General features: G+C 36.0%; 1 protein-coding gene and 1 long non-coding RNA gene across 9 annotated transcripts in view; one reads left to right on the top strand and one right to left on the bottom strand.

Moving 5' to 3' along the window:
• Window positions 1-26,715, bottom strand: part of LOC139963801 (short transient receptor potential channel 5-like) — a 189,437-nt gene that overhangs the window by 24,935 nt on the left and 137,787 nt on the right. For 7 of the 8 annotated variants that reach the window (XM_071964981.1, XM_071964976.1, XM_071964974.1 and 4 more), the window contains exon 2: window positions 4,614-4,818. In XM_071964981.1, the coding sequence (XP_071821082.1) occupies window positions 4,614-4,779 (166 nt within the window). In that variant the 5' untranslated portion in view covers window positions 4,780-4,818. Of the gene's footprint in view, window positions 1-4,613; window positions 4,819-21,709; window positions 22,242-26,715 lie in introns of those variants that run through there. The other variant, XM_071964977.1, reaches the window with a different exon arrangement.
• The window catches only part of LOC139963808 (uncharacterized), a 201,389-nt gene that overhangs the window by 83,707 nt on the left and 90,967 nt on the right, over window positions 1-26,715 (top strand). The window lies entirely within an intron of this gene.

The following is a 26,715-nucleotide window of genomic DNA, read 5'->3' as shown; positions in this document are numbered from 1 at the left end:
TCACTGATTGTCACAATTTCAAGGCAAACCCAATATGCTTCGTCGGGTCGGCGATGTAACGAACGTGATGCCGGCCAGTTGCCATTGCTATTGTTATAGTTTTACCCACCACGCTCGAAATAGGCTAAAAGATTAACTGCCTATACTAAATTTGTATATTTCGTATCTTTGTAGCAGGTTTTTGCCCTAATTAACCAAGGACCATGGAATGGCAGATGTGTATAGATTGGTTATCAGTAATTTGCACTTCGTTACTAACAACAATTAAACAATCTCTGTTTTCCATTGTTTTCCCGTTCAGGTCATCCAATCGGATTTCAGTTAAGAAAAAAATGAATGGTAATGTTACTCTATAAAAAAAGCACAAATCTTTTTTTGGCCCCAAAAATGGTCAAATTATAACTAAAGTTAATAACCTGTTGACAAATAACAACCTCCGCCCGCATTGGTATTTACGAGTTAAAAATCTGACCCAAACCAGTTATTTTCAAACATTGGGGAAGCAAAAACCCAACCACCATATTTTACCTTTACTGATAGAGTTAGCTGATTATCAATTCCCTCAAAAAGGCCAAAGTAAAATTAAGCTTCATTTTGAAAATATCACGGTTTACAAGTCATGAAAATGGATGCTATATTGTGAATGTGTCATGCTATATGTAGTCAGTTCGAGAATGCCTATCCCTTGAACTTTCTCTTTTCATTATATGTTCAGGGTGAATTTAAAGAGCTTTGTTACGGAAAACAAAACCAATTTGAGGTCACATTGAAAAAAAAAAATCGTTCATCTTTTTTTCTAGTTTAGAATCAGCATTGGCAAACATTTTTTTTCTTATTAAACTTTCTGGGGCAGAGCTTATGGCGTCAAAGTCTTAAATCTTCTTAATGTTTTTTTAGATTACATGCCGTTTCTAGATTTAAAGGGGGGGGGGCACACAAACTTCCAAAACATCATTTGTGGCGCATATGTCAGAGATCTTAATGAAGAAAGAAAAAAAAAACTCCCCCAAATATCTAACAGATCTCGCTCCGTTTGGAAGATACCCTTTGCTTAAACTTCGTATCTGGAAATCAATCTGTGATATCAATAGTGTCCAATTTCGATATGAAACCTTTCAATTTCTCTTTGGTTTTCTTTATCATATTTTCAAGGTGGAATCTTAACAATGTTAACACTGAAACTAATACCATCACTAAGTCATATTAAGACCTTTGATATTGAAATATTCAGCATTTGCAAAAACCGAGCTTCATTATAGAAAATAAAGAACTGCAAGAATTGAAGCTGTGATATCATATTTAGACTAAGTTAACCAAGTCTTCAGTCAACCTTGCATGTGTGAGGAATCGTTAAATTTGTGATATCTCCTAAATGGAATCATTTTTTTCTTAGCTGTTTGGTGAACGGTTGTTCATAACTGTAATCTCTATCACAGATACAACTAATGATGGTTGGGGTTTTAGTTTCCCTCTCTGTATGGCACTATAGTAGTAGGGCCTATATCGTGTATGCAAACATTATACGTTATAATGTGTACACCTTGGGTTGCATGTAGGGAAAGTCATATTACATATAAACACAGCTGCAAAGACTTTGCTGTGTTATCAAATGGGCTAAATATCTTCCTTCAAATATAGTTGACTCACCTCATAGTTTATTTTCAAATGAACTTTTTTGAGTATCACATGGGATACGTTATCACACTAGGGAGAATATATCTGGATTTTAGACTGCATCCACGAAATTGTAATGTTATGCAAATTTATGCCGCGCCGTCACCCGATTGGGACAATTTTATATATGTTTATGTATATATATATATAATATATAATATGTATGTATAAATATAATATATTGAATATATATATATATATATAAATATATATATATATATGTATATATATAAATATTCAATATATTATATATATATATATATATATATATAAATATATATATATGTATATATATATATATATATATATATATATATATATATATATATATTTATATATATATATATATATATATATATACTCGGTACTGTGTCACAATTCAAAGCCCTCGTAGGGAGTTATATGAAGAATAAGAAGATCCTGTTTCTGTTTGAAAAAAGGTTTGAAAGGTTCACAATGTCACCACTTCGAAGCGTGACATGATAGTTTCATAAAGAACTTGGTAGTATAATCAGTAGGATATTGCCCCATATGACTGCATGACTTTCATCACGAATATATAACAAGCTAACTGTTATAGGCAAACGATCCTGCAACTAAGCGATATTTGTTGTTCCAATCACTTGAGTATAGCTCACTCTTCCCAACTTTTGCACACAGTCTGACTAAACGTCATGTTTTTTACTTATATTTTGTCGTATCTTATGAAACTTAATTTTGTCTTCACCATAAGACCCTACACCCTATACCAGATGTGAGACACTATACCCTATACTAGATGTAAGACCCTACACCCTATACTAGATGTAAAACCCACGAGGTGATTCATCATGAAAATATCATCTTTGACAAAATGCTCAAATGCTTTAATTTCAACACATATTGTCCACAAATATTAGCGATAACTGACCAATTCAGTGCCGTTAGCTGAGGTTGAGCGACCATGCTAATCGTTGGTGTAGGGTGTGTGCATCGAACGAGGTACAACGAGTATAAGGTAATTGTCAAATGTTGTAACGACTTTCCTTCGGTTTATGGCATTACAGCAAGTGATAGTACACCTAGCTTCATTCCATATTTGGAACGGACTGTCCAAATACAATAAATCACAATGTGCTACATATTGACCAGGGTTTTAATTACAATCCGCATCCTCACTAGAAGTCAATGCAAGATCCAGTTAAGCAAAATTAAAGTCAAGACGAGACAAAAGTAAAAACAAAGGACCAGAACATACTAGATAAGACACTAAGGCAAGACACTACACGAGACAAAGGACATAACAAAGGGCCAGAACAGACTAGATAAGACGCTAAGGCAAGACACTACACGAGACAAAGGATATAACAAAGGACCAGAACAGACTAGATAAGAAATTAAGGCAAGACACTACATGAGACAAAGGAAAAAACAAAGGTCCAGATCAGACTAGATAAGACACAAAGGCAAGACACTACACGATACAAAGGACAAAACAAAGGACCAGAACAGACTAGATAAGACACTTAGGCAAGACACTACACGATACAAAGGACAAAACAAAGGGCTAGAACAGACTAGATAGGACACAAAGGCAAGATACTACACGATACAAAGGACAAAACAAAGGGCTAGAACAGACTAGATAAGACACAGAAGGCAAGACACTACACGAGACAAAGGACAAAACAAAGGGCCAGAACAGACTAGATAAGACACAAAGGCAAGACACTACACGATACAAAGGACAAAACAAAGGACCAGAACAGACTAGATAAGACGCTAAGGCAAGACACTACACGATACAAAGGACAAAACAAAGGGCTAGAACAGACAAGATAAGACACAGAAGGCAAGACACTACACGAGACAAAGGACAAAACAAAGGGCCAGAACAGACTAGATAAGACACAAAGGCAAGACACTACACGATACAAAGGACAAAACAAAGGGCCAGAACAGACTAGATAAGACGCTAAGGCAAGACACTACACGAGACAAAGGATATAACAAAGGACCAGAACAGACTAGATAAGAAATTAAGGCAAGACACTACATGAGACAAAGGAAAAAACAAAGGTCCAGATCAGACTAGATAAGACACAAAGGCAAGACACTACACGATACAAAGGACAAAACAAAGGACCAGAACAGACTAGATAAGACACTTAGGCAAGACACTACACGATACAAAGGACAAAACAAAGGGCTAGAACAGACTAGATAGGACACAAAGGCAAGATACTACACGATACAAAGGACAAAACAAAGGGCTAGAACAGACTAGATAAGACACAAAGGTATGACACTACACGAGACAAAGGACAAAACAAAGGACCAGAACAGACAAGATAAGACACAGAAGGCAAGACACTACACGAGACAAAGGACAAAACAAAGGGCCAGAACAGACTAGATAAGACACAGAAGGCAAGACACTACACGAGACAAAGGACAAAACAAAGGGCCAGAACAGACTAGATAAGACACAAAGGCAAGACACTGCACGAGACAAAGGACAAAACAAAGGACCAGAACAGACTAGATAAGACATTAAGGCAAGACACTACACGAGACAAAGGACTAAACAAAGGACCAGAACAGACTAGATAAGACACTAAGGCAAGACCAAACAAATACAGACAGTGGCAGACCACAGACAAACAATACATAAAAGACCAAAAAAAAAAACCCAGACCAGACAAGATATAAGACAAGTAAGACAAGACACTACACGAGACAAAGGACATAACAAAAGGGCATAACAATAGGACATAACAAAAGGGTAAACAAAAGGGCATACAAAATACCAGACCAATCCAGATGTACATAATGTCAAATAAGAAAGAAAGTCCTGGCAAGGCAAAACAAGACAAGACGGGCAAAGCAACATGACACAGGACAACAACAAGAAAACAAATAACCTTTGACATGACTGCATATGACGTCACATAACTCACCTGAATTCCCATTCTGTATTGCGATGATGAGAGCTGATCGCCCATCTTCATCCTGGCAGTTGATATTCAGATCAGGCGCATTCTCTAGTGCGTAGAGGATGGCCTTGCGGTCACCCCTCTCGACCGCCTGGAGGAATAACTGTTCCACTGAGGACGGGTCTCCCATACCTTTCGCAAAATAAAGTTCGGATTGATCCTTGGCAGCCTGTCAAAATATTCAAAGGAAAAGAATTAATTAAGAACTTGAAAATATTTTCAAAAGTCCATGATTACTGATATATAGTGCTTTGAGTGTAAGTGTGCAGTAGAAACAATGGTATTATGTCAGTTACCTATAAATGACTTTCACGATTTCTGATCCATGTATAGAATGCTCGTAGTGCGAGGTCTGACGAGGAAGGGGGATGGGGGTGAGAGGGGGGGGGGGTGGGATCTACAGCCCCGCTGCTCGTGACAATGCTGGATGGGGCCATGGAAATATTGGATTAATTAGAATTTCTTTTCATTTTCATAAATATACTTTAGGAAGGTGGAAGGAAAGAACGTCAAGAAGGGGCGGCCTGGTGACTGTTACCCCGGGGGCCAGGCCTAGCCCTCAACGGTAAAGATTGCTACCAGTTAAACGTGTAAGCTTATGTTATCAAAGTTAGCAGGTCCGCAACACACGTCACACAATAATAAGACGAAAGAATCTCGGAACGGGGTATAGACAACTTTCTCGAATTAACGATAATTAAAGACATGTCAACATCGGTAAAGTAATCTGCCAAGACAAATTGTACTTGGAATTCTCTAGAAGTTATTAAATATATTAATAACATACCTGTGATATAAATTAATGTTAATCAAAATTGACACTCTCAGTATAACGTCAAACAGGCAGTTTTATTTAAAAGCCGATTAAAAATGGACATCCTAACCGACTCGAATATTTTGGCTAAGTAATAAATTGTTTATAGACATGTATATATGTTTCTTCATATTAAAAGAAGAAGCGTAGTTTTTATTGTGAGCAATAAGATGCCCATTAGCCTTTACTCAATATCTCAGTACTTTCACATCATATATACTTCGATTTACGTTCTTAAACGAACAAACAACCTAAATATGATCGATACCACCTTCCCTCCTCGCCACAACAAAAAAGAAGCATTTTAGGCATTTTTCCAAAGAATGATGAACCTTATTGGAGGATGTCAGCTAATCTAATTGTGCTATGGAGAACAACTCATCCAGAACAGTATACATTCACCCAGAAATGTTACTTACATTTCTCGGAGGCTGACCCACTTTGTAATTTCCACCAGAATAATGATAAAGAACAACAAACTAGGGTATAGGGAAAAGGTTCACACACAAGTTGCACCCGTTCTTGTGTCATTCCTATACGAGAGTCGCATACATACATACAATCAAATGTAAAACAGAAAAGAAAGGAAAAACCAAAGACATAATTTGTTTCTTTAAAAACAGCTTGTTGTTAATTCGATTACATTCCCTTAGGTTAGTACAATAGTATGGTAGTTGAGTTAAAGAGCAAGTTAAACAAAAAAGTCATTTAAAACATTTAAAATTAAATTTATAAATAGAAACTAAAATTATCTATATATTATATACAAAGAAGCTGTTCTCATATTTAGGATACATATTTTTTTCCGCCGGCGTGTATGTTTGTGTATCTATTTATATGTATAGCTTACATATAAATTAAAAGTGGAAAGCGAAGAATTGCTCCTAACTTGGGGGGGGGGGGGGTTTACAGCAATATAAGATTAGTGAAAAGACCTTGTCGCATGATTAAAAACATACATGGTTGAGAGAACAACTCCCTCGGTGTTTAAAGAGCTACAGTTTCTTTCGTTAATTTTAAACGCTGCGGGGAAACAATAGTAAAAGATGTACATGTGTTTATAAGGGTTTAACAACCTCGTTCGACAGTCTGTGGACGAACAGTTCACCATTTGACTGGTTTTCGGGAGGTCATTACCTTAAGATGAAGTCGATTTCCATGCAAAACTTTGCCTCGGACAATTCTCTGATAAAATAATTAGGTATTGGTTTTGTCCTAAATCGCGATATTCAGTTCGTTGCCATGGAACCATATCGTTCAGCAAGATGGATTATTGTAAGATAAGAAGATTGCATGATGGGTAATTAAAAGGTTTCCGAAACTACAGGGGCTTTGGACATACAGACTCCTATATCACTGCCTAAAGTTGGTCTGAACTTGCAAGATTAAGTAACGTGATATTTTAGAGGAACCGAATCCGTTTTGTGTTTACCTAAACGTTAATGAGAACGAAATGGGAAGTTATAATTATCTTTAATAACTTCTGCGTATAGTATATGCAGATTTCTCTCTCTCTCGGCAATTACGGTTATGATTATTGAGGAGGTGTGACTACATCATTGTCTTTTTTAGGTGTATTCCACGTGGCTGACAAGTGTAAGTTGGGAGGGGAAGGCGCGCGCGTGTGTGTGTGGGGGTGGGGGGAGGGGCGTGGGAGGTTGGCGTGTGTGGGTGGGCAATGCTAGAAAGTGTTAATGTACCCACAATGAACTGTCGAGAATTATATATCTGCATATCTGGTAACTTAATCTCTGCATCCTCTTACAAACAGTTTTGCAAGGATTTTTAATATTCATATTTTCATATCGAGATCACGCGCAAAATATATGTTCATTTACAAGTGAAAACAAGGTGAAAATTTTAGAAAAGCTCTTTTCGTTTCCAAGATAAACACTGCCTTAAATATGTGCAAACTATGACGTGGAGTGTTGCGCTCATCAAAATTTCTTATTTTAGCCCCCTAATAAGTTAACCTCTAATTACAAGCCCACGTATATCATCTGAATAATATGAAGTTCCTCTTTTTTTAAGAAGACAAAAAATTAAAAAAAAAATCGCCCTTGGGCCATAAACATGTGTTCAGTGTCCTTGAGACGAATGTTGTGGAAACAAAGGGAAAATATAACAGAATTTTAGGCAGTCACTCCCTGTACATCATCAATGTGCATAGTAATTACCTAATGTTTATTCATAAATAAAACTAGAACTGAGAAAAGACTTTTAAAATGGTCAATCGTTGGTGGATTTTGTTGGGAGTTGCAGCTATCTTCATGATTTCTAAAGCCTATTAGATGTTGTTCATGTGTGTCGTAACACTGCATTATGGGTATAACATCTTCCGAATGACATCATCAAAGAGCCGCTCTATCTGTCGTACGATTTATTAGTATAAATCCCTCTGGAACAATGGTCACTCCCGGATATGAATATTCAAGATGCTATTATACAGATTAAAACAGGTCTCATCTATTCCATAATTCTCCAGGGATGCTTCATATGTCACCATCATGTTGAAATTATTCACAAGTCAAGAATCCCCCGTGTTTAACTTTCTATCTCCCCAAGTTTACTTTGGCTAATTAGCATTTTGATTCAAATTATTCACCCCTGGTTGGGCTAGATATTAATATTCATAGCCTAGTTGCCTTTTGTTTCCTTTCATTTTGTCTGAGAGGGGAAAAAGTACAAATGCAAACCACTGTAAAGTTGAAAAACTGTTGGGAAAAGAAATTTTGCAGAAAGAGACGACCTTGGACAATGGAAATTCTGGACGTACTTCATTTAAGCTGGCGGTTTGGTAAAAGTGTGCATGTGTGTGTGTAGGGGGGGGGGGTCGGAATGGGAGAGCCCAGAATTGGTTGAGTCATCTGTAGGTGAACACCGAAGTTTGATAATGATTGGTAGGCTGAGCAGATAAAGAGAACACTGTGCACATATATAGGTAAGTCAGGAATAATCCAATTTATTCAGTATGAATAGAGTACTCAACTTGCAAAAGTGTTTTAAAATTAAAATTGTTTTATTTCCAAGTTTTCTTGGGTTGTGTTAGTATGATGGGTGCGGCGTAACGATTGCCTTCGTGGGGGGGGGGGGAGGGGGGGTTGTAGGGGAGATTAGTTGGGAATTTTTCATACCATTGTCCCCTTGTGAGGATGGTTTAACTAATCTATAGAGACCTATTCACTTTGGACCTGATTATGTGAGGTGTGCATCCATTGTTTGTAGATTCGGGCCCATATAGCCCTGCTATGGCCCTGGGGTAGATCATTCTTCCAAGCTCAAAGGTCATCTGGCGTTTTGCCACTGTGATGTTATAGGTGCTAACGTAAAAACAGATGAACCGATGTGGAATAGTGGCCATCAAAGGACATAACACCCCGCAAGAAAAACCAGCAAAAAAAAGTTGTCGAATTTGTTTCATATTTTTGCTTGGAAAGATGTCTATTCTATTACATTCAGTCCGTCTTTGTGTGAATCCTTTATGGAAACACATTTGTGCATAAATTTAAGATTGGGTGTGTAGCTAGACCAGAGCTTCTCAACTAAACGATACCATGCTTGACTAATCTTTTGTTGGTTTCAGTTGTATGCCTCACACCCTATTTAACTTGAAAAAAATCTTTCGGAAAATACCGGCAAGTCCTATTAACCTAATTTCTCAAGAGGCAGACAAAATTGCGGAAATGAAACAATGCTGTTTCAAACGTCTTTTCATATTTTAATGTTAACTTCGTCATCATGTAAGCAGCTGCCGTCGCGTGTACGACTGCCGGAGATTTCAACAACAAATGACAAGGAATACGCTTAAAGCCGACGAGCTCAGGACAAACTATTCAGTCGACTCAATCTATAACAAGTCCACTTGTTTTGATCTGATGTAATAAACCTAAATTTTTACACCTGTCATGTTCCAAACAAATATCGAAATAAGTGGGTCAAGACCCATCCGTGAGATAACTTAAGAGATTTATATCGTGAAATAAATAATTAAACTATAAATAAAGCAGTTTATCAATAAATTATAGATCTCGACATATTATAATCTAGCGGAATACCACCACGTTCTGGCCTCTAACATGCATGGAAATGGAGATTGTTTTTATAGCCATAATGTAGTGTATTCATTGTGTTAAAACAATAGGAATCACGTGACCAATCAGGGACCAGTTTGAAAGAACAATAACTGCATTGTCACATATTGTTATCCTTTATAGATATTCTTTTCTATGAATGTTATAATCTGGCTTACACATGAAAAAGCAAAGAAAACAAACATCCATTGCGCATTCGCAAAATCCCAACGTCTTAATTTGAGTTACTCTTTTAAATTAAAGAAAGTTACGTGTTCTGTTTTCAAAGTACAGCACTAAAGACCCCTTCAAAAATCGTTAATGGCAGTCCTTACAACAACTAGGGGTGACCAATTTCCTAACAGCGAAATCGTCCGTAGTGTTATTAATAACAAGGAGATATAATTCTGGTGTTTGACAGTAGATCTACAAAATGAGGTCAGTCCATGCACTTGAGCGAACATTTTTATGATTAAATGCATTAATACATTAATCCTATATATCATTTTAATTATAAATATCTCGGGATATGAAACACACCTCTAGGAATTTTGTAAACCAGATGAAAGCGCATACTACATGTAAGAGAAATGATTTATGACAAAAGGGAATTATGGGAATTTTTCATATTTTTATTAAGATGAACCACATACGCGGTAACTTCGGTTTATATAGATGCGATACGCTCTGGTTCCGAAGTATCAATGCATTATATTGTCAGTGGTGACTGGTGACTTTGATGTTGGCTCGAGCAAGTCTCAAATTATATGACACTAAACATCAATCTAAAGCCTGTATATTCTTTTTTTCTTATCAAAATTTACAATAAATCGGTACATCAGATTACTTACGAAAATCAAGGTTGTGAAAAATCAGATACATGTATCAAAATCTAATAAAATATTAAAGGAAAATACATATATTTGGGGGATTTTTATGTATTGTTATGGTTGTTAATTAGAGAACAAGTAACTATGACAGAATACTAGTACAAGTAACTATAGCAGAATACGACTAGGACTCATTCGAAATCCGCTGTGAATAGTTCTATTTTATTCCCGTCTTCAGAAATCGAATGTTGCAATAGATCACAATTTTAGCACAAACTCCGGCTGAACTGATTTACCAATGCTATATATGTTATGTGCCTGTGTATGTTGGTGTATCATTGTGTGTTGGTAGGCACACACCGTACACGCACCCGCAATTCTTATTCTATATGATGTAATGTATTAAGAATGTTTAAGGTTGGGTGCGTGTTAGATCAGGTGTGTGCATCGTGCATATGGCAAAGAGGTGGGTATGACAGATCAACTGATGAGCACTCTCGCTAATATAATAGTACTAATAGGTGGGGTGGGGTATCAGCTGGGAGGGGGGGTCATTAAAACCTTAGTGTTCCTATATGTTTCGGTGAAACATTTTAGTTGAATATTCGCTATTAAGTTCTAAATCTTTAATTGTAAAAAACAAAACAAACATAAATAGTACTGCGTTTTACTTCTGTTGCGTTCACATGTGAATTAATACTCTGTGTCAATATGTATGACAAAACTTGATGGAAACAAAGATACCAATTCAAATCGTACGACACAACTGATATTTCAGCTGTAATATAGAAAAAGAAAACTGTAAACTACATTCATTAGTTGCCCTCTGGTGAACACATGCAATATCATTACCAAGTAATTTTCAGTTGGCATCTTGAATAAAAGAATATAAAAAAATAAAAAATAATACGTGATTGTTCTATTCAGTGGTAAGAATATCTTTTGAGACTCCTTGCTAGTAGAGTTTCATTAAGAGTGACAGACCAGCTAAACATCGTGCCTTTTACGTATAGGAAATATTGGCCACCCATGGTATTCAGCAACAGGCTGCAGCCGTTTCGACAAAACGATGTGGATATGAGTTAGTTTGCTTTGTAGCATATGTTACACTAAATGAATCTAATCAGGATAATTTCCACACAGAAAGAACATTAAGAAATGCGCAAGAATGTTATATCAATGGTTGTTAGTCTTTCAAAGACCTTTGCAAAACAGCAGACATCAGATGTTTACAAGCAGGTCATAAGGTGAAAACTACTTTAAAGGGTGTGAAGACTCGCGCAAAAAGAAACGTCTAATGCCGGTAATCTGACCTAGTTTCGAATGAGGTGTAACAGAAGTGTAAGACACCCCCAAAGATCCCAGAAAATACCCACACAGCTTGCTACCGTCGGTAATAAGACACTAGTGTACAGCCAATACATGCAGCTACGGTCAATACCCACAGCACAGTGTATAAACGATACAGCTATGGACATCTCGGGTCTATGGCGGGCCATCAGTCTCAAATCATGGGAGATCGACTTATACCGATTTAAATCGACATATACCAGTTTCCCTCGACATATACCAGTTTCCCTCGACTTATACCAGTTTCATTCTACATATCATCGATTTAAATCGACATATACCAGTTTACTTCGACATATCATCGATTTAAATCGACATATACCAGTTTCATTCTACATATCATCGATTTATTTTACTTATCATCGATTTAAATCGACGATATGTAAAATAAATCGATGATATGTCCATTTAAATCTACATCTACCAGTTTAAATCGATGATATGTCGAATTAAATCGGTAGAAGTCAATTTCTGTGGACTTATACCAGTTTCTAGCGTCTCAAATCGACATATACCTATTTAAATCGACATATCATCGATTTAGCTCATTAACATATTCCAAATCCCGATTTCGGTGATGATTGACATGTGGAGATACATCACGTGTAGTCACCTGACAAGGCGGGCGAATAATTGAAAATAAACACGAGCACAGTGGAATGCATGATTTGAGCTTGAATACTGTAACTGTTAAACCTCATGGGTATATACTTAGCTACATTAAAACGTAACCTTACAGTAGGCCTCACTGCAGAACAATATCATCCTTGTTTATGGTGTAATTGGAGTAGGTAATTGCATCTGTGTACGTACTGTGGGCCTATTCAGTTGCATGTGTATTCCTATACTATAGCGCCACGTGTTCGAGTAGACAAGCCCAGTTTGCATTGAGATAATTGCACGTCATTGACATATCAGTTATTTCAGCCTTATTGTTATTATTCGCCCGCCTTGTCAGGTGACTACACGTGATGTATCTCCACATGTCAATCATCACCGAAATCGGGATTTGGAATATGTTAATGAGCTAAATCGATGATATGTCGATTTAAATAGGTATATGTCAATTTGAGACGCTAGAAACTGGTATAAGTCCACGGAAATTGACTTCTACCGATTTAATTCGACATATCATCGATTTAAACTGGTAGATGTCGATTTAAATGGACATTATCATCGATTTATTTTACATATCATCGATTTAAATCGATGATAAGTAAAATAAATCGATGATATGTAGAATGAAACTGGTATATGTCGATTTAAATCGATGATATGTCGAAGTAAACTGGTATATGTCGATTTAAATCGATGATATGTAGAATGAAACTGGTATAAGTCGAAGGAAACTGGTATATGTCGAAGGAAACTGGTATATGTCGATTTAAATCGGTATAAGTCGATCTCCCATGATTTGAGACTGATGGCCCGCCATACGGGTCCAGCTAAAGATAACAAAGTATCACGTTTTATTACTGTCTGCATTTTGTAGCGACACGAACAAAACGTCACTTGCAAGCTTTTTCAGATGGCCGCACGCGGTTTGGGGCGAGTCTTCAATGCCTTTAAATCTCAATCGAGCCTTATTGGATATTAATGAAATTGTCCAGAGCGGACGGTCATGTCAAAAGATACCGCCATATGACGGTAGGCGGCGATGAATTAGCTAAGGTCAGTGGTATTAAAAACGCCAAAAACTCTTGTGTCACGGTGGTTAAAGTGCCAACAGAGCTAGTAGTTCAATGAAGCAGCATTTTCGCGTTTGTTCGACAAATTTTACCAAAAACCTACCAAGGGTTACTCAAAATAAGGTTTACAAATTGACTACACTGATTCACCCTGTTTAATATTTCTTATCAGTAATATGAGATTAATTTATGATTTTGTTTACCGCGATTCTCAATATTTCTTCGCCAAAATTCAAGGAAAACTTCTTAATTTACGGCAGTTACTTAATTACTTGGAATGAAATTTGATTAGTTCTAATGACCTCTGTTATAATCGGAAAATAGTAACGAAAAAAAAATCAAAATATACATATCCAATAGTTCAATAACATCCGACCGAACTCTCACATAATTAGGAGTTGGTTGGTATGTGTGGGGTTGGAAGTTTGAGGCAGGAGTAGGGGGGGGGGGAGGTGTTGTGGCGGAGGTCAGACTCGCGACCTATTTCTATTCAAACTTCTTTATTAGCCCTACAAGACTCTGGTTACTGGGAATTAAATCCCATACCCAGAGTTAATCCTGAAAGGTTAAGAAAAGGACAACCAGAGAACGTGTCCATTAGACCAGAGATGTGATGAACACATTTAGATTACATTTTCTTGAAATATTTGACTATGTGTATGTTCCTCTTTTGTGCGAAGACAAGAATACACTATATAATAATACACTATACGTCATTTCGGGGTCTCAACAAATTATACTTTAATGTTCTCATTAAAACTCATTGAAATATTATGTGAAAAAAAAAAAACAACTGAAAATTAAAAACAACCTGGTAACATGATTTGACTTGATGCAAAGTATTTTTTTAAATTATTATTCATTTTTAAACTTTTCTATGTAATATGCATTGTCACACTATCATCACACATTGTTCAATCAACGGTCATTACGATTACACTATGATCATATTATGATCGTTCTGTGATCCCTAAGACCCCACTCAATGATCACGCGATGATCCGACCTAATATGATCACGCGATGATCCTTCCTTATATGTACACTCTGACGACTCAATGATCATTCTGATTTCACTCTGATCACTGTTATCACACTATGGCCATCGTGATACTTTTTTTCTTCTTCAAAAAACAGTTATCCAAGATAGAGCCCGGGAACTAAACCAAACAACTTGATCCACTCTCAACCCTCCTCTCGATGCCTGTTCACATCAGATGTTGAATTACAATCTCCTACAGAATGCCCGCTACCCCCCCCCCCCCCCTTTCCATTTTGTGTGTGTTTAAATTGCCAACACTTATACAAAACCTACCACACTGTTATATAGCAGCAGTATAGGAGATATTTCCGGGCCTATAGTGTTAATTGTAAATGACTTCTCGAAAGCAAGAATCTACATTGCCCATAAGCTGTACTAGGTTAATTATCAGCTGATCGCACCTTTTTTTGGCCAAGAGAAAGATTACACCAGTTGCTTTGGTGTTGAGAAGACCACCACCCCACATATACAGATTTATCGTGGTTCGAATCAACCAGCTTCTTTAACAATTCGCTCAACAACGTGGCGTTTCCTGTATTATATATATACGGTACGATCCACTATAGTAGTGCCAGACAATCCACTATAGTAGTCTTGTATATTTCTCTTCAATACTTCACCTTTTTTTCCACTTTAGTTTTTATGTTATCCTTGGGATATATACCCTGTTTTAATTCAATCCCTGTTTACTTGCACGTAGTTAAGATCATCACTGATAAAAAAGGTGACAATTGGGCGTGATATTTAAATTGAAAATAAAGTCAAAGTCACCTACATATAGCTACCTACATACAATTTTTATTCATATCTATCTATAACACACATAACGATATGGCGTACACTAAATTATGAGAATTTCCGAACTCAATCGTAATTCTAGGTGACAGAGAGAGAGGGAGAGGTGGAGAGACAGGGGTGGGGGGAGGGGGGGGGGGGGAGATGGGATAGGTGGATATACCATTTTAAACGGCACAGAGTAGAACGAATATTTGACAATATATATTTTCGAAATTGGTCATTCACCAAGAAAACAATATTTACAGTTGAATTGTCCATCTCAAATATGAAATCCATCCTTCACCGGTTATAGGTTTATTACTAATTCTAAAATGGTTTCCCCGAATAAAAGGGAGATTAACGTGTATAATGCCTATACTCATGACTTTGTTCATGAATATTCATTCTCCATACAATACTTTTCTCCATGAAAGTGTCCTTTCATGAAGGTCTGTATCACAAAAGACAGACATCATCTAATGAGATTGTTTTTCGGTTTTTCTTTGTAGACAAATGGATCGAATTTTTGTCAAAGGACAGCAAGAAAATACAGGCAAATGGTAATAATTACAAATAAATTTAGATGTATTTAGCAAATATAATACCTGCTTGCATCGTTGGTGCGCAGTTATGTCGCACATTACAACGGCCGGTATAGAATAATAAGGAAAACGTTAATCCTATGGAACGCCGGGAAGAACACAGGGTATAATGATTATAATGCATACGATTGATGTATTCTGCTAGTTTATGTAAAGGGACAATGGTTCACGTAAACAAGTACAGTTTAGTTTTCAATGCAAAGATTGAAACCGTTTGTTGAAAAAGAATTTGTAATATAAGAGAACTAATGATACATTGTATTTACGACATATTGAGAATCAGTGGCTCCCACATTACGATGCTAAAGGCGCACCACCAACGGTAGTTCCCGTAAATTAAAGGCATTGAAGACTCGCCCCAAACCGCGTGCCGCGTGCTCTGAAAAAGTTAACTTTCCGTTGCTTGCAAGTGAAGTTTTCTTCTTGTCGCTAAAAAATGCAGACAATAATGAAACGTGATACCTTGTTATATTTTATCTTTAGCTGGACCTGAGATGTCCATCGCTGCTATGTACACTGTGTTGTGGGTATTGACCGTAGCTGTATTTATTGACTGTACACTAGTGTATTATTACCGACGGTAGCAAGCTGTATGTGTATTTTCTGGGATCGATGGTGGTGTCTAACACTTCTGTTACACCTCATTCGAAACTAGGTCAGATTACCGGCATGGGACGTTTCTTTGTGCGCGAGTCTTCACACCCTTTAAACAAAGTCCCGATGCATATCAAATATTTCATTCCCTCGCCAACCGTGCTCTGCTCAGTACTTCGTATACTTTAACATGAAAGGCTTATAGAAGTCGTTCCAATAATGATTTCACTTTATTTGAACAAGATCGGAATTCAATAACCATTAATATCTGATCGAAATATTCTCCTTAGTATTTAATATATATTTATTATATATTTATAATTTATTATAATATATATTACATTTTTGGTATAATATTTATTATTTAGTTATAACAAAATGTTCATATCTATCTTTATTGACACATTTAGTCAGGGTGAGAATTGGGAGACAAGCTCAGGGCTGAATAACTGTTTCATGAAAACTTTACATAATCATACGAACTCCATTGCTGACACGACTTGCCACCTTTGAAATGGTATAATCTTCGAAAAGTAATTTTGATAATTGCACTGCAATTTGATTAAGAACTTTCAATCGAAAAGGATTTAATGATTTCTAAAGCACATTAAATGCTATTGCTGAAAAAGGACTTAAAAAAGAGGAATATTAAGAGAAATATCATTAACGATTGATGGGTTTACGCATGGAAAGTTAATCTAATAAAATAAGATTACAAAATAAGGCTAAATATGTTACATGGTTGTGTAGATTTTACGGCTGAGTAAAAAAAAAAGTTTTTTTGTTTGGAAGATTTTTTGTTAAGTATCTATAGCATTAACCGAATGATATGTAAAACTGTCTTCGGTATCCATGGAAATGCTACCATGGTGAAAAATCAAATATTTAATACACTTGTTAGCATAGTACAATCCGTGTTAGATTGTCATGTAAAGATTGCGTGTGTATGTGTTGTGTACGTGTGGGTGTACTTGTTTTGTATTCTTTATGAGGACTTGAACAAAGGAATTCCAAGTCTTCATATTGTCATTTAAAAAGAATCACCACGTCCTCAGAAGAATTCTATTGTCCAGGGGTATTGTTAAGGTTAGATTACGTGGCTTTGAACAATGGGGTCTTCAGTCTGAATGTCACATGTGTATGTGTGGGTGGGATGGGGGTAAGAATGAGGAGAGAGAGGGGGGCGGAAGGGGGGAACTACATCGCAAGTGCCCAGTCATAGAAAGAGGGAATTGTTACCATTAAGCCATATCGTTATAGACACACCATCACCAACTCTGCCATGGTTTCAAGTTGAGATGACAAAGTGACCGCGCCATTTTCGGCATGGTTTCGTTATATCTGACTATATTTTCTATAACATACTGAAGAAAGCCTAATGACATGGAAGAAATGGAGGAAATAATAACGACAATGATAATGACTATACATGCTCTGGAAGGCAATACATTATTACAGCGATACTGAAACATGTTGTACCATCCGGATTACCCTAAAAAAACAACAACATATGTACATATTAAATTTTGCACTGGACTAGTGCAAAGACAAGGCGGGGTTTAAATGTTCACTATGAACTTGAGAAATAAGCTCCATAATTCTATTGAATGTGTGCACAATTTAAATGGGTTACATTTCAGACAAAAACCACTGACAAACTTACTCTGTCAGTCACAAAATGAGAAAATATAATTCTAAGATTATGTTGCAATTTGGACAACACACTGTCGTGTTAGTGACACATTTAACAACTGATATAAGGTATTGGTCATTAAGATAGATGAATATGCTTATACTATCTAACATGCAGGTGATGGTGGATTAAACTTCACACATGAGTTTGGCAACATCATCAATAAACTGCCTTTAATATAAATGTTTCAAGATCATTAAGAATTAATGACAGATGGCACTCAAGACGAAGTTCATGTCACTATAACAGCATTAATGCTAATATTAACTTGAAAACGAAGATGAAGAAGTAGCAAAAAAGAACCTATCGCTTCATAGACACGACCGAAAGTTTTGAATCGTTAGTTTGTTGACACAATTCCCCGTTTCTGTAGGTCGCGTTCTCATAAAACATAAGTTTTGTCATTGTTTTTTTTTTGCAGGGAATCATTTTACCTGCTGTCAAAGAACAAACAAGGAATAACGAATTGTATAGATGCAGTATGGTATGTAACGCCGGAAAGGATGTGAAAAATGCATCGAGATGCTTAAATCGAGTTACATGTCCATAAATTTGTATTATAACTCAGCCTCGGACCCGGTTGACCGAGGGAAGGGGTGGTCAACATCATACATACACAAAATCAGAAGTAGTTATTAAGACCCTTGCGTTTAGAGCTAATTAACGACCTAATTTATAGTATAAATTTTTTTCAAAATGTGCGATTTGATGTCTAACTTTTCCCCAGGGGTGGGGGGTAGAGGGGGATGCTCCTAGTGCCCCTACATGGGAGTCAGCTCCAAAGATCCCATGGCTAAGCTCACTACTTTATTAAATCTATTATTAAATCGTGTTACCCAAAACAAGAATTATTTACAATTTGTTTGTCGATCCTAATATTCAAACTATCACAGTTCTTTGTACTTTTGTACTCAGTCATACTGTATAGGCTCCTGTACTAAATCATACTGTATTGGCTATTTTACTCAGTCATGCTTTATAGGCTGCTGTATGCTAAGTCATACTGTAAAGGCTCCTGTATTAAGTCATACTGTATAGGCTGCTGAACTAAGTCATACTGTATAGGCAGAGTATTAAGACATACTGTACTGTATAGGCTGCTGTACTAATTCATATAGTGTATAGGCTGCTGTATTCAGTCATACTGTATAGGCTTTTGTACTCAGTCATGATTTATAGGCTGCTGTATTTTAAGTCATACTGTAAAGGCTCTGTATTAAGTCATACTGTATAGGCTGCTGAACTAAGTCATACTGTATAGGCTGCTGAACTAAGTCACACTGTAGGCCTATAGGCTGCTGTACTAATTCATATAGTGTATAGGCTGCTGTATTCAGTCATATTGTATAGGCTATTGTACTCAGTCATACTTTATAGGCTGCTGTATGCTAAGTCATACTGTAAAGGCTCCTGTATTAAGGCATACTGTATAGGCTGCTGTACTAAATCATATAGTGTATAGGCTGCTGTATTCAGTCATACTGTATAGGCTATTGTACTCAGTCATACTGTATAGTCAGTGTATTAAGACATACTGTACTGTATAGGCTGCTGTACTAATTCATATAGTGTAGGCTGCTGTACTAATTCATATAGTGTATAGGCTGCTGTATTCAGTCATACTGTATAGGCTATTGTACTCAGTCATACTGTATAGGCAGTGTATTAAGACATACTGTACTGTATAGGCTGCTGTACTAATTCATATAGTGTATAGGCTGCTGTACTAAGTCATACTGTATAGGCTATTGTACTCAGTCGTACTGTATAGGCTGCTGTATCACGTCATAATTAGTAAACCCTTGTACTAAGTCATACAATATATATATGACTCTGTATTAAGTTATACTGTCTAGGCTGCTGTATTAAGTAATGATAAATAGGCTGCTCTATTAAGTCATACTGTATAGAATGCTATATTAAGTCATAGTTTATAAAGCCATGCGATATAGAAAGCTGTGTAAAGTCATGTACCTGATGCAGGGTGATGTTATGCTCTATAGAGTACAGGGACTTTCATGTTGATTCTTGTGAATGTTTCAAGATACCTGTTTTTGGTATAGCATAAAAAGATAAGATGTACCAACCAGCAGATAAAATAACAATATAACCGCATATGCATGCCAGCCAATTTTAAAAACCGTATAAGTATCTCATAAGTATCTATTAAAAGTAGTTGCGGAACAACTGCTTGTATTCGCTTTACGTTATTTTCCATTTTATTATTATTTTTATTACTTATTATTTGATGCTATGAAAATAATAAGAAGAGACAAATCACATCAGATGTATAAAAGGAGCAATGCACGAAACGATATGAAATAACTTCCATATTTTAGGGCCGTGCAGCATGTAGACGTTACAAGTTTATCATTACCGAATTATAAAAAAAAATTATTAGGACACGAATATTCTAGCAGTATATAAATGCGTTGTTGGTAGATTGTCGTTAGTATGTGAATGAGTACGTGTGAATGTGAGTGTCTGTTAGTGCGCTTCCTTTCCTCAAATATAGGAACTTGAAATATTGCCGTTGATTAAAGAACGTTTGATTTTCGTCTCATTTCATCCCTTGTTTGATAGCATATCTTTTGACACTGATAATTTCCACTTTGGAAGGTAGCTGTTGACTTGTTATGCAACAGTGGCCTTCATAACTACATATAACGCTACCCTGCTTCAAGTACTTTTCAAACCACTACAACTGTGTTGTTGACTAATTGTATTTAGTGTAAATGACCAACCAGCATAAGTTCTTCGTGGGTGTATGAGTGTGTGTTGATGATGATGGGTGTGAAAATCCAGAACAGTGAAAAATGTTCCAGCCTCCACTGGGAATCGAACCCGGGCCTCCCGCTTTGTATGCAGACACCCTAACCACTAGGCTATGGACGCTGATTATATGTCCAGAGGTTCGAAACCGGAAGGAAGGTCGTCATTCCACTGTATATATATATATATATATATATATATATATATATATATATATATATATATATATATATATATATATATATAAATATAAACATTCAAATACATATACACACACATAAATGTGCGTTATGTGCCTTGTAGGCTGTTATTGTTTTGATAACAATACTTCGTGTCAGGATAAAAAAAAAGATAATTGTTTTATCTGTGTTATAAATAGCTAAACCAGTTCGCATAAAATGTGAAGAAACGGAAAAGAAAAGGCCACCTGTAAATAATTAATTTTAGTCTAGTATTGTCGGAGAGAATGAAAACAGCAATAGGAAATGTTGTACCTAACACAGCGATACATATGTTGTGTCATTTTCATATTCACACACACCCAATCTGTTAACGTCAACTATAATTATAGTTACCACCAAGTAATTAGTTTTACTCTGTCTTCAATTTAGTCACAGACTGACTTACAGCTACAAGCAAAAAAGCTGTTTTCCATTTATGTTTTCAAATGAATTGAATTAAACATTTGACAAATTAATGATATATGCCAACAATAGGAACAAACCAATACAAAACATGCAACGAAAAGTTAAAAAAAAGCTAGTCAATTTATTGTCTTCTCCAGTGTAAAGTAAAATTAAAAATAACAACATTAATTTAACCCACTTACCTTGTATGTGAATATATACGCTTGTTATTCGCTTTTCTTCAAATGTTAACAGTCTTCACAGAAAAAGACGACTTTTGACAAAACTTTCGTAGTGTATCACAGACAGAAATATAAAATACTGAGATCCGTAAAGAAGTATTCCAAAATTAATATATACCGTTTCCCGTTCAAATTTAGCTACAATAAAAAACAGTCTCTATATTGTGTTAAATAATCTCCACATGTATTCAGTCTCTCTCAAAGGGAGAGAGAGAGGGAGAACATTTAAAATAAGTTTGTAGAAAGTTAGAAAATATAAGCAAGGCGTTCCATCAATGTAAAACTCTTTGTGTTGACGAAGACCCGTTTAAAACTAACTGATAGAAGAAGCATAGTAACAAAAACAGGTAGCCGGCATTTATGATATTGTTATTAACCACAACTGTATAAGGTTGTGGTAATGACGTGCAAACCTAGTATAATGTGCACTCCACTCGCCAGTTATCACTCACAGCTAGCGACCGTGCAGAAAATTAAAAAATGCCTAGCGAGGCATTCAACTCCATACGTGCACTTTATATGCATACAATTTCTATGCCTTTGTTTTTTCCTATTACTCTCCTAATTAATGGGACTAGAAGGTTGCAGCGAGTTAAATTAGAGTCGATAAAAAGAGATAAGCATTGCTTTTGTGGATTCGGAATATCGCCCTCAGTTAACAACGTACGGTAAACAAAAAAGTCATAACTCGAAACAAAGAAGAAGGAGTCAGGATTTTGTGGACAATTTTTTTTGAAACGACCATATTTTGCTTATCTGTTTCATGACTATCATAGCAACAGTTTTTGTTTTCCGAGAATTCTTGAATTTTTAAGGTACATATGTCTAATATATATATTACAATGAAAGTTAAAACATGTACTGAAGCAGGGTACAAAACAATATCGGTAAACAACCGACAGAATTTTAAATTAAGCAGAGACTTCAAATCGATTTCTTGCTTATTTCGCCGAAAAGATGGTTGATAAATTGTATCAGTCACATGATCATATCTACTTCTACCATAAATTATTCTTGCAGCAAACTTTTGAACAGATTGGAGTTGATCATGTAAATGTTGGTTGATACCAAAATAAATTAAAGTGAGTTACAATAATCAATATGAGAAGTAACTATGGATTGGAAAATAGTGCTTAACTCAGACTTAGTAAGATAGAACCGCATTTTAGAATTTTTTCTAAGATTCGTAAAACACCTGGATTTAAGTGAACAGATTTGATGCCGAAAAGACCTGGTATCGTCAAAATGAACACCAAGGTTACGAACAATTTGGTCAAAACGTACACAATCAACAGTTTTAAGAATAAAACCCTTGATACGAATCAGTTTTTAACATAAGAGGGGCACCAAACACAATTATTTGGGTCTCACCAGGATTGAGTTGCAAATAGTATTTGCGCATCCAACGTTGAAATACAACCAAAACAGGACTACAGAGTAACAACCAGAATAGATCCTTGGTTATGGTGCCTGGAGTGTTAATAAACCTGGTGATCATCAGCAAAGCCATGAATATTAAACCCAATTCTAGAAATTTCAGCGTAAAGTGAACGAATATAGATGTTAAATAAGACTGGACCCAAAACAGATCCATGTGGCACACCAAACTTGATTGTAATCTGATCAGAAGAACAGCCCCTATTCTAACTCCTTGCGATATGCCACAATAAAACATTCGAACCAGCTTAGGACAATACCAGTAATATCAATTTCATTATGTAATACGGACAAAAAGAATAGTATGGTCAATGGTGTCAAAGCCGAGCTAAAGTCAAGGAGTACCAGCACAGTGGCATATCCACTGTTACTGGCAACTTATTTGTCATTATGTAGTCACTCCGAACTATGGTGTTTTATGTAAGCAGAAATATTGAGACTATTATAATGCATGTGAGTACTCAACCGTTTAAGCACGACTCTTTCAACCAATTTACCCCAAAAAGATAGATTGGAGATAAGTCTATAAGTTTTAAAATTGTTATGATCTAAGCCATTCGCCTTCATGACAGGAGAGATGTCATCAAGTTTAAGACCATCCATATACTGCCACTAATGAGAGACAAATTAACAAGATGACATATGCAAGGACGAATAAGATCAATATTAGTTTGTAAGAGATCTCTTGTAAGTATATCACTAGGAGAGCATTTAATTCCAGTATCATTAATTATCTCCCTTAACTCATCAATAGTTGTAGGTTAACAAATGAATCTCAGATGATTTTCGAGTTGGTTAGCATCATGTTTGATCTCTAGAGTAAGGCAAATATGTCACCAAAACAGAATTAGTATTGTTCGAAACAGGTGACAAACGGCTACAGTGGAATTACGACTTTCCTTACCGGTTTCGAACCTCTGGACATACAATCAGCGTCCATAGCCTAGTGGTTAGGGGAACCCGGGAGGCCCGGGTTCGAATCCCGGTGGAGGCTGGAAGTTTTTTTTCACTGTTCTTGATTTTTCTTGATTGCTGATTGTTCTTGATTTTCCAACTCACTACGATTTCAATTATATATATATATATATATATATATATATATATATATATATATATAATAAGGAACGAACAAGGGCATAAACTTTGAGACCATCCGTGTCCATTTTGCTGCCATTATTTGCAGGCAATGCTGATTGTCACCAAGCTGTAAGTTAAGGCACAAGTTTATCAGTAAACCTTTATACACATATAGTGAACTGTTTCTGATATAGTAATTAAGGACGAAAGTGTATGTAAATGAATATTGTATGAATATTGACAGTATTATCAATTTTTCGTATATTGAGAGTAAAATAGATTTGAACACAGATTATAATTTAAATCGTGTGTTTTTGATGGTGGTAAAGTCACTCAATTATAGAGTTACTGGTATTTATTTATGCATGTCCATCATCAAACTGTATAGTTTTTCGTCCTTTATCAATGCCATGCAACAACTATACTAGGTGGATGGTATATATCGTATAGTATATACAATCATATATAAGTGATATGTGTTTGTAGCTGCTGTGGTGAGGGAATACTAACTGAAGCCAATACAATATTGTTCTTCATGCTTAACTCAAAACAGTTTAAGTTTTAAGCAACCGAACGGTTCGTTAAGTTCCGGTTGAAATTTGACTTCTCATCAAATTCACTGTTGCAATGTTCTGTGAGAATCGTAGTAAATTTCCATCTCGTCCGAAAATATGAAATGTTGCCAATGAACATCAAATCAAACAGGCGAGAACAAATTTGACAGTCTATATATACAAAGACGTCTAGGCTATGCGTCGCCCCATATACAAGTGTGTTAGGACAAGGTTTTTGCTGTGACATAAATGCATACAAACTACTAATGTAGTCTCGATTCAACGGTATTTGGATATATAGAGATGATACTTTATTTATACGTAACTGATTGCCTTAGCTGCTCGTAGAATAAATATCATAATGACTTATCTTAAACTTAATCGGTATACATACCTTGTTATGATATGTATACGCTCTATCAAACATTCCAATGCAAATTATTAATGTCAGAAGAAATGCAAATAAATTCAACTATTTCGAATTTAAATCAATAGACACCTTTAACTATGCTGCAGGTATGAACTTGTTTTGCTTAATTAACGGGATGCCTAGAGAAACGATAAAATCACTGTATCGTGAACAAAATATTTACCACGAATGAAAAATGAATATTCATGCTGCTTGAACCCTCCTCCTTTGTTTTGACGCATTTATCATAAAGATAAACAGACAGAAGGACACAAACAAACAGTTTGGGATTTGCATATTCAAAGGTTCCTGTAGATTTATTCTATACCCTTTGAAGCATCATAACGACAAGACTATATAGATAAGCATAAGTGCCATCGAAGGTAATAGGTTGTGGTGTTGCATATATACAACTTATAGCAGTATACGTTCATATTTTGTAATTTCAAAAATAGATTTACGTCAGTGATGACAGCTAGAATAGTAGTGTCCTAAGAAACTTTAATAATGTAATGTTATTAGATTATTAGTAATTGTATTAATATAATATATCAACACGCCTTATGGTCAGAGTGAAAGGTAACACTGCTTAAATTTTATCTTATTCTTTACATTTTAACCTTTTTTTTCTGTTTTTTCAAGAACTTTGCGGTAATAGGAAAAGAGTTTTGTATGCATGTTGATTGATAAAACACAGTCATTTGCATATTTTATAGCAAGGCTTTGCGTGACAGTGGAATTCTGCTTTGGAAGTAATGCGCGGGTCAATGAGATTATAATAAAGAGCGGGGGGGGGGGGGGGGGTGATGGGCTCTATAGAGTCATGGAGGCAGACTCCTTCGATACAAAGGTTCTGGCAGGGTCCTCTCTGAGCAACATTTAAAACCATTGTTGGATTTTTGGCGAAATTAAATAAGGGAATAGGCTACACGTAATACGAACAATGACACCTTATAACGATAACTTCGTTGTCCGTTTGTAGGAGTCTTTAACTTCCATAGTTGAATGTCTTTAGCATTATCCTGAAATGTGCCAGAAAGTATAATAATGGTCACCCATGCTCCTACTGTAACAAGCCTCTTACTACGTTCTTCAAAACATTTCTACCCAGGTTGGGGGTGGGGGGGGGGGACAGAGCATCCATACAGAAATAAATTTGGCTTAAATTTGACAACAATTTCTGGCAATTTTGAGACCTTAAGTGGTGGTGGGGAAGGGAGGGGGTTATTTGAATATACTTTTTCGGAGCGAGGCGATGCTAGTAAACGTGGCGTGACACAATCACCGTCTTCATCATCATCATCATCATCATCATCATCATCATCATCATCATCATCATCATCATCATCATCATCATCATCATCATCATCATCATCATCATCATCATCATCATCATCATCATCATCATCATCATCATCATCATCATCATCATCATCATCATCATCATCATCATCATCATGTCCATGCCTATATATCGATATTAAAGGACA

This window comes from Apostichopus japonicus, chromosome 22 (genome assembly GCF_037975245.1).
Source record: "Apostichopus japonicus isolate 1M-3 chromosome 22, ASM3797524v1, whole genome shotgun sequence".
NCBI classification, from domain to species: Eukaryota; Metazoa; Echinodermata; class Holothuroidea; order Aspidochirotida; family Stichopodidae; genus Apostichopus; species Apostichopus japonicus.
This window is presented reverse-complemented; position numbering and strand designations above follow the sequence as displayed.